Source organism: Alternaria postmessia (assembly GCF_024291825.1).
Source record: "Alternaria postmessia strain BMP 2775 chromosome Unknown scaffold_97, whole genome shotgun sequence".
NCBI classification, from domain to species: Eukaryota; Fungi; Ascomycota; class Dothideomycetes; order Pleosporales; family Pleosporaceae; genus Alternaria; species Alternaria postmessia.
The window spans coordinates 88,343-96,902 of record NW_026260170.1 but is presented as its reverse complement, the minus strand read 5'-3'; the positions used below and the strand labels follow the sequence as shown (position 1 = coordinate 96,902).

Sequence of the window (8,560 nt, the reverse complement as noted above, 5' to 3'; positions counted from 1 at the left end):
CAAGACTGACTACATGAGTGCAAAGAGTGATAGCTACTTGTCCTGGACAACGTCTATGACGCCCGGTTTCTCCTCGACGCTCCTCCGGCTGATGGCATAGCCAAGGCTTCTTCGGGGGAAGGGGATTAGGTAACCATAGGTATAAAACAGTATACCCAAGAGGCATTACTCTATCACCATGTACCGCACCCTCGCGCTGGCTCAAGAGCAAAAGAAACAAACCATGAATTTGCGAAGCGAACGAGTCCATTCGACTACTGTGCTTGTAATAAAAGTCCTCCACATAAGTCCGAACATGGTACACTTGACAGCCAAGAATGCTTTTTTCATACCCGGGACCACAACACCAATCACGATAAGATCAACCAAGTTCGGAAGACAAAACATCCTTACCTGTTAACCTTACCTTGACCATCTTTGCACTACTCAAACACAAATCGTGTTTATAACTTACATTATACCTACCCAGCAACTCGCAAAGACCAACGAAAATTCAGGGACGTGAAAAAAATAAAGAAGCTAATAAAACATGCGGAGGAAAAAAGTTCACCTTGCGCCTACCAATCGAGAGAAATCCCCGTCCTGGCCTAAACCAAACCTGTGCGAACCTGGGTGATGGAGAATTGTGACTTTGGCCGACTGTGAGGTGCTGCTGTACCTTTGCTTAATCGATGAGTTGAACTCGAAGAGCCGACGAGAAGATATCGACGGACCGATCGTCAACCTAGAGGTAACACATCTCAACCCTTACCATCCAGATCCGCATCGCTGTGTTGTATGGTCGAACGTCAAGATCTTACCCTCAAAGGCGAGAAAGCGTGAAGGTGAGGCGAAGAAAAGGGAGGTAACCTTTTGACAAACCCTTGCAGAAGGACACTTCGCTCAGCGAGTGGAAACACCCGAGCCAACATCGAGTCAGACTAATATCTGCGGCGCTGTCGCGGATCGTCGTAGTTGTCGCCTTCGTAACCGCGCTTCCTAGAGTCGTCTCGGCCTCCACCGTATCCACCACCGTCGCGATCGCGATACCGATCTCTGCTACCGAGCGGTTCATTGTTAGCACCGCTGGAACCTCTGTCGAAGCCACCTCCACCACCACCACGGCGATCTTCGTGTCGTCCTCCACCGCCTCCAGCTCGATCGCCTCCAAATCCGCCGCCACTTCCTCGATCTCCACCGAAGCCACCGCCTCGTGGGCCACGGGGACCTGCTGGCGCGCCGTCGGGAGGGCCGTAGCCATTGGATTGGTAACCAATCCCTCCACGACCACCACCAAAGTCACCACGTCCACCACGGCCTCCACCTCCAAATCCACCTCGTCCGCCGAAACCACTTCTATCGCCGCCGAAGCCGCCACGGCCGCCACCGCGTCCGCCGAAACCACCACCAAAGCCACCGCCACGAGCTCCGAAGCCACCAGGGCCAGCTGGGGGGCCGCCGAATTGGCTGCCACCTCCACTCGGACCGCGAGCAGACGGGCCCTTGGTGTAGCCTCGTCCGCCGAGACCGCCACCGAAGCGACGAGGGCGCCATCCAGAGACTGTGCGACCGCGCTCGACATCTACCAATACGCGGCGGTCTTTGATCTTGATACCGTCGGTCTCTTTGTAGGCGGCCTTCATATCCTTTTCGCGCTCAAACACGATGAAAGCGTAACCGCGCTTTCGCTTCTTGGCTGGCGCGTCGGCGGGCTGAGTAACGTCTTCGACGATGCGGATGCGCTCAATAGGACCGTAGCGGCCGAATTCGCGCTCGAGGTCATCAGAAGTGACGCCATACGACAAGCGCGACACGAAGAGCGTTTTGAAAGCGTCGCCCTGGACTTTGGGATCTTCAGAGGGTTTGTCTGCGTGATGTTAGCATATGGGCGCAGATAGCGATTGCGCAAGTGAGATGAAAAGTGCGCGTAGTGATGTCGTACAATCCTTAACCCCTTCAGTAAGCAGGTGCTCCTGTTTCTCCTTCTTTTCGAGCTTCTTGCGATCGCGCTTCTGCAGCCAGCTGTCGGTGGGCACATAGCCGTCGTTATCTTTGTATTCCCTCAGCGCCTCAAGGTACTGGCCCACGCCACCAATCTTGGGCGTGCAGCGCTTCTCAGGCGCGTGGTCGGCCGGCTCAACCCATCGCAGCGGCGGCCGCGGGGCGAACAGGTTCAACAGCATCGGGGGGAGTAGATGCGTCATGCTGGCTTGTTTTGTTCTGGAATGCGCTCCAGACAGCGATGTGGGATAGTTGGAATTACAAAGGGTGGAATGGGGAGTCGATGTTTTGGGAGGGGAGGAACTGCTCGAGGAAGCTGCGACGCGGAGTTCGCACTAGCGCAAACCTAGGCTGCGACTGCCGCACGTGAGATGAACGCCAAACTTTTGGGGACGTCGAGACTGGTGACCGCTCCGCCGTCATTACCGCCATTGCACGCCAACATGCCTGTCTCGGCTATCAAGACGGTCGCAAAGGCTCAGGTATGTTTTCGCAAACCTACGTATCCCCTTCATTCGCCACTCCCCGGTGCTGATTACCACGGCAGAACGGCGTAGGAGCCTTTGTCCTCCCATGCAAGTCCCTCACCTTCCACTACTGCAACTGGTGGGGGTCGTCCAAGGGCATGAACGCCTTCCTCAAAGCCTCCCTGCCCGCGTTCGCCAAGCGCAACCCTCAGATTGAAATCTCCGTCAGCCCACGGCCACGCAAGCACCCCGTAATCATTGCAAACTACCTCAACGGCGCCCAACGGTCAATATGTGTGAAGAACCTGCAAAACGAGGGCGTGAGGGAAAAGGCAGAGATGCTGAGGAACAGCACAGGGGAGAAGAACAGGAAACTGGATGGACGACCAGTGAAGAGTTTGAATGAGAGCGTTAGGGGTATTTGGAGTCCGTTCCACGGAAGCAAGATCGAGATATGAGCATGGAGGGTGGATGGCTATGGATGATATACACAATGCAGGTCCAGCGGTTGGCATAGGGCCGGTGTTGTTGGATGACGAGATGTGTGATGCTTCTGTGAGATTATTGTCGCAGAAGCTGACACGGTCCGAGTATGCTCAAAGACATACGAGCGACATATACCATTTGGAATGCACATAACGATTGTACAAACAATGTATCAAATAAGCTAACTTCACGGACATGCTTGGAACCAACACCGTTGATCTTCATAACGTTCATTATGCTGACTCTACATAATTTTGTTTTTTTTATAGCCAGCTCAAGTCTTTCATAAGATCGTTGCCGAAGCACGCTCAAATCATCTATAGACGAGCGCCATCACTTCGCGGAATTCATGCCTGGTTAGCGTTGATGATGTCAACAAAGGCAGGCTTCAAGCTGGCACCACCGACGAGGAAACCGTCAATGTCAGCCTGCTTAGCAAGCTCGTTGCAGTTCTTCTCCGAGACACTGCCACCGTACAGGATACGGGTCTTCTCGGAAGCCTCGGCTGAGACCTCCTTCTTGAGCCACTCGCGGAGGGCGGCGTGGACCTCCTGTGCTTGCTCTGTGGTTGCGACCTTGCCGGTACCAATGGCCCTGTTATCCGTTAGTGACTGCAGATGCATCGTAGTTGGAAAGAGTGAACGCACCAGATGGGCTCGTAAGCAACGACAATCTTGCTCCAGTCCTTGACCTTGTCCGCAACAGCCTTGAGCTGCTTGGTAACAACGCTGACGGTCTCGCCCGCCTCACGCTGCTCCAGGCTCTCGCCGCAGCACAGAATCACGCCAAGACCGTTGTCGGTGGCTGTCTTTGTCTTGTTGGCAATGAAGTCGTCGTTCTCCTGGAGGATCTGGCGACGCTCCGAGTGTCCGACCAAGGTCCAGGTGATGCCGCTGTCCTTGAGTTGCTCAGCCGAGATCTCGCCGGTAAAGGCTCCGTTGGGCTTGTCGAAGATGTTTTGCGCTGCGACCTCGAGGCCCTTGCGGAGGTGCTCGCGTGTGAGGAGGAGGTAGAGGGCTGGTGGTGCGATAACGACCTCTGGTTGAGGGTCAGTTTTTCGTGCTTTGCTAATGTGATGGATCTTGCGCCTTCTTGGGTCGCTAAGATGCGTTTCAACGTACCTGTGTTGGGGTCGAGCTTGGCCTTGTTCAGATTCTCAACGATGTCGGTGATGCTCTTAATAGAGCCGTTCCTTAGTTTCGTCAGTCTCTCTCTTTCATTGAGCGACTCACGGCTTGTGAAGTTACGAACATCTTGAAGTTACCTGATTGCCGTTAGTTTTGTCTCAATGCCGCTCCCAGAGTGAATTGCTTACCTCCGACGAAGAATTGGCGACCCATGTTTGCGGTTGTGTTGAGATTTTTTGGATAGAAAGGTGGTATGTAGGGGTATCAAAGGTGTCAAGTTGGATTGAAATGTGGAATTGAGATGAAGAAGCTGTTGTTGTTGAGCAGCAGCACTTCTTACAGCTTTAGTGGGGTTACCGCGGGGCTAGTGACGTCGGATCATTCTGAGCTGTTACAGCACCCGGCAAAACTCGGGCTTGGGTGAGCTGTCTATGGAACAATGGAGACGTGTTGAAATTTCTTCTTTTTATTGGCAACTATCGCGATGATGCGTTATACATTCAGCACAGCTCGCCATCAGGGTGTCGGGTAGATACGGAAGCCGCGCGTAGTACTTGAGAACGCTGGTGATATCTATCGTATTCTTCAACTTCGTACATTGGTCAAAGGGCATGTTACAGCACCATCAATACCACCTGCTTCGTTATGTTGCAGGACGAAGCGATGATGAAAGAGTGGGGTCGCTAACGTGATCGTCCCGCATGCTATTGCTCCTTAGCTTTCAGCCTCACAGCCGGCCGACATCATCCCATGCAAGCTCCAGCTGGACAACCGGAACAACACAACCACCTGTAAACCCCATAGTTTTGCGCGCGAATGCCTCGCCGACAACCTCCCGGCCATACGGTAAAGAAACATATGGATACACCTCGTCGGGTGCGGTTCTTTGAAGCTTTTGAGCGCAAGGGCGAGCGAACGGCGCGCGACATCTTTAAAGACTTTGATATACACCCCAGCACCGGTTACAAGCTCCTTCACGATCGTGAGCGTTACGGCGACCTTGCTGACCGCCGTGAGAAGTTCAGGAAGCAGAAACAACAGATGCGCGGAACCCGGCAGGGCCCCAAGCCCAAAAGCTCCGGTGGACAGCCCAAGCCCAAGAGCTCCGATGAACAGCTCCGCATGCCCGAAACTATCGTGACATCCAATACCCAAGAAGCTCCAATCGTTCACGGCATCTCTGTGACACCGCTGACGCAATGCGCTCACTGGCACTCCCCACTCGACATCATCGCCATCAAGCACTTCTGCTGTCAAAAGTTCTACGCCTGCATCAGCTGTCATGACGCCTGCGAACCACACATGTCTTTTGTCTGGCCTCTTGCGCGAAGAGATGAGGGCGCGGTACTTTGCGGACAGTGCAAGCACATCCTGACTATTTCCGGATACATGGAGAGCGGAAGCAAATGTACACAATGTGCAAGTGCATTTAATCCAGGGTGCAAGAATCATTGGGAATTGTACTTTGAGCTTAAGAAAGAGCTGTAGTCTTGCTTTGAAGAGATAGTCACAGAGAGTGGGCAGCTGATGAGAAGCAGCTAAAGTAATGTGTGCATCATGGTCATCACGGTATCGTGGTTGAAATGAAGCCCTGGGATCGGATGGCCACGGGTTCTGAAATCGATCAGCGTGGCTTCAGTACTTTCGACGGCATCCGGGCTTCTACATCAACACATACCGGCAGCGGCACTCACCTAGCGGTTGCATCAGACTTCTCGCAGCATACTCCGCACCAGTATGGACAGCCAGATTCTAGCCTCTCTGGCGCAAATGTTCCTCAAGGACACAAAAAACTCCGGTCGTCCTCTAGCACATTTCTGATCACTCATCCAACCTGCACATGGCACTCAAAACGCACCCAGGATGTCAAACAGTAGGCTGTCATTCGCTTTTACCGTGTGGTGCGGAAGCGACGTTTCGAACGAAGTGTCAAGACCGCTGATCGTTCCACCTATGGGTATCAATGGGATGCTGAGAATTGGAACAGCATGTCCCCCTTCATGCCCCCTTCAAGTGAACTTCTTTATGTAGTGATCACCGTAGGAGAGGAGACGGCATATTTTTGCAATACGAAAGAGAAGCTTTCGCACGTTGAATAACGAAAGCGAATGCATTGGACTCCATCAACATGACGATCAGATGTTTGAATAGCTAGTTGCTTAGCTGCACCATGTACTTGACGATAGCTTATTGATTCTACTCTATGGAAGACTCATCGGATCTCAAACTGCTCACGTGGTCCGAGCATATTCCCTGCCTGTTTCCCCGACACATATTCATGGAAGTCAAAATGCCGCCATACGTTTACACGGTCGTTGCTGTGAAGGCCGGTCATTATTGGAACATGCCACCCCACAACTTCAAACATATCGCATGATCTGGAGCATTTCCGAAGAATAACGTTCTGCGGGCCTGGTTCCAGAGACACAAATATATCACCCACACTAGCACGTCCATGGCATCTCCACGAAAGCACGTCTTTTTCGACGTTATCTGCTTCAAATTTGGTAAAGATGCGACCCACTCCGCTACTTTTAGAAATGACAAACTCGCGGTAAAAGTCAAGATCTTCTGAGAAAGGTGGTTGCGTTCCGGCGTTTTTATCCGCATCATAGTCTATTGAGTATGCTGGTACGGACACTTTTCGAGTAGTGACCATATTTTCGAGGACGGAAATCGAGACATCGTCAACCTGGGCAGCCAATGTTCCCCATACCCTTCCATATAGCACAAGAGATCTCTTAGAGACTAATTGATCTGATATCCAAGGAAAATCTGTGTTCTTTGATGGTCTCAAATCGCGAGCTATGTTTATGGGCTTCGTGATATCAAACTTGCCCTCTAAATCATGACACCGTAACATAAAATCGTCGTGCTTTGGGGGCGACCATTCAACCTTCGGCCAATCGAAAGCATATGATCTATCTTTCTGCCAAGTGCACAAACGCAGTATGTTGATGCTCTTAGTTGTCCGTATTATGTATTTGGTGACGTCGCCACAGACCTCATGGTAGCTCTTATCATAAGTAACGGGGATCATTCCTTTCGTACTATGTTTAGGTGTGGATGCCATTCCTAGAACCGAGAAGATGTGGTCATGTTGCACTGAAGCCTGAAAGCCTTTCCCTTGTTCCAGCAAGTCGAGCAGCTCTAATCGTCGCGACGAATAAAGCTTGTTGAGTGAAGTAAAGTTTTGAATAGCGTCGTGACTGAAAGGCCTCCGAGAACTATTCGGTAGCCTTACAGAGCGTAGAGCGTCCTTGAAAAATTCCCAAGATGTAGAAAAATATGGGGAACAGACGCTCAACTTTTCGGCGGCGAAAACCTCCTGGCGGACCCAAGTTCGTCTGAACCAAGCATAATCCAGGATAGACTTCCATAATTCTTTGCCGTGTTTAGAGCAAGCCAGGATATCGACATCGGGTCCACAAGTCTTCTGACATTCTCTTGAAATACTCGCAACCGCTAATGATTCGCCAAGCCATACAACCACAGTGCCCGCTTTGGAGTAGATGTTTTTCATCCGGGGTATCTGAACGGCTTTTTCAATCAAGTCATTTTGGTTGATGCAAAGGAAGTCGATCCAGGCATATCGCTCATCTTGTGGCTTTCGAAGGTATTTGAGTGCTGAGTCGAGGTTATCACGTAATAATATCGCATTGCCGTCGCAGATACATTTGGCAGTAGGCGACGCCGTTCCCCACGCGTACGAAAGCGCGTCGTATGTGACGAGTGTGTCGTGGTTGATGACAGCTCCGTTGTTCAAGTCCACCAAGTCGACGACAACAAGGCTGAGTTCAAGGCAGGCCGACGGATCCTCGCTTGGTTTGATGAGCGCAAGGCGCGTTTGCCATTCATGGATCTTGGTATATGAACACATGGCCGTAGTCGGTCTGAAATAGCTTTGCCTGGACCCTGGGAAGTTAAATCATGACGCGACGCGAACGACCATAAGTTTTTGACAGTGTGTAACTATGTGTAGGTGACGAAGGCAGAAGCGCAGAACCGAGAGCTGGTACCCCGCTATAGCTTAGATAGGCAGGCACTGCTGCAAGTCCTGCAAGGCTGCCTGTAAGCGAGCGCTGGAAGTACAACATCTGCTTCCCGTACCGTACTATGGCCAAGAAAGCTACAACAGGCCGATGGAAGCGTCCTTTTCTAGGTTTACTACCGCTAGATCTGCTAATAACGTAATCTATGTAACTAATGTTAAGCTTAATTTTAAGTCAAACTCTAAACCTATTAAAAGAGATGGCGCGTCCTAAGGTTTCATGCCAGCTCCGGACGGCAGTGACGCTAACATGGCCAGCACCAGCGTCAGCAACAAAGGCGCACGGTGAACTACTTCAGCGCAGGCCGCGTAACTCACGACAGCCTTTATCTCATCTACGGGCCTTGCTCGCAATAGTACAGCATGATCTTTGTAAGACGGTGAACCCACTTCTCGCCAATAAACCCAACGTCCGGCAATAGACCCATAGCCAAATCCCATTTCCCCCA

At 51.6% G+C, this 8,560-nt stretch overlaps 5 protein-coding genes across 5 annotated transcripts; 2 read left to right on the top strand and 3 right to left on the bottom strand.

The window, feature by feature from the left end:
- Positions 1 to 920: 920 nt before the first annotated feature.
- Positions 921 to 2,183, bottom strand: J4E82_009691 (uncharacterized protein; the record flags this gene model as incomplete). Its single annotated transcript, XM_051735914.1, has 2 exons — positions 921 to 1,846; positions 1,922 to 2,183. The coding sequence occupies 2 exons, from the start codon at positions 2,181 to 2,183 to the stop codon at positions 921 to 923; spliced, it is 1,188 nt and encodes a 395-aa protein (XP_051584362.1).
- A 240-nt stretch (positions 2,184 to 2,423) lies between these two features.
- J4E82_009690 (uncharacterized protein) lies at positions 2,424 to 2,905 on the top strand (the record flags this gene model as incomplete). Its single annotated transcript, XM_051735913.1, has 2 exons — positions 2,424 to 2,462; positions 2,528 to 2,905. The coding sequence occupies 2 exons, from the start codon at positions 2,424 to 2,426 to the stop codon at positions 2,903 to 2,905; spliced, it is 417 nt and encodes a 138-aa protein (XP_051584361.1).
- Positions 2,906 to 3,280: 375 nt separating this feature from the next.
- Positions 3,281 to 4,273, bottom strand: TPI1 (triosephosphate isomerase; the record flags this gene model as incomplete). The annotated part of the gene is made up of 5 exons (XM_051735912.1): positions 3,281 to 3,527; positions 3,581 to 3,971; positions 4,055 to 4,125; positions 4,185 to 4,197; positions 4,249 to 4,273. The coding sequence occupies 5 exons, from the start codon at positions 4,271 to 4,273 to the stop codon at positions 3,281 to 3,283; spliced, it is 747 nt and encodes a 248-aa protein (XP_051584360.1).
- Positions 4,274 to 4,876: 603 nt separating this feature from the next.
- Positions 4,877 to 5,548, top strand: J4E82_009688 (uncharacterized protein; the record flags this gene model as incomplete). The annotated part of the gene is made up of 1 exon (XM_051735911.1): positions 4,877 to 5,548. The coding sequence occupies one exon, from the start codon at positions 4,877 to 4,879 to the stop codon at positions 5,546 to 5,548; it is 672 nt and encodes a 223-aa protein (XP_051584359.1).
- Positions 5,549 to 7,287: 1,739 nt separating this feature from the next.
- J4E82_009687 (uncharacterized protein) lies at positions 7,288 to 7,940 on the bottom strand (the record flags this gene model as incomplete). The annotated part of the gene is made up of 2 exons (XM_051735910.1): positions 7,288 to 7,299; positions 7,362 to 7,940. The coding sequence occupies 2 exons, from the start codon at positions 7,938 to 7,940 to the stop codon at positions 7,288 to 7,290; spliced, it is 591 nt and encodes a 196-aa protein (XP_051584358.1).
- Between the last annotated feature and the right edge of the window lie 620 nt (positions 7,941 to 8,560).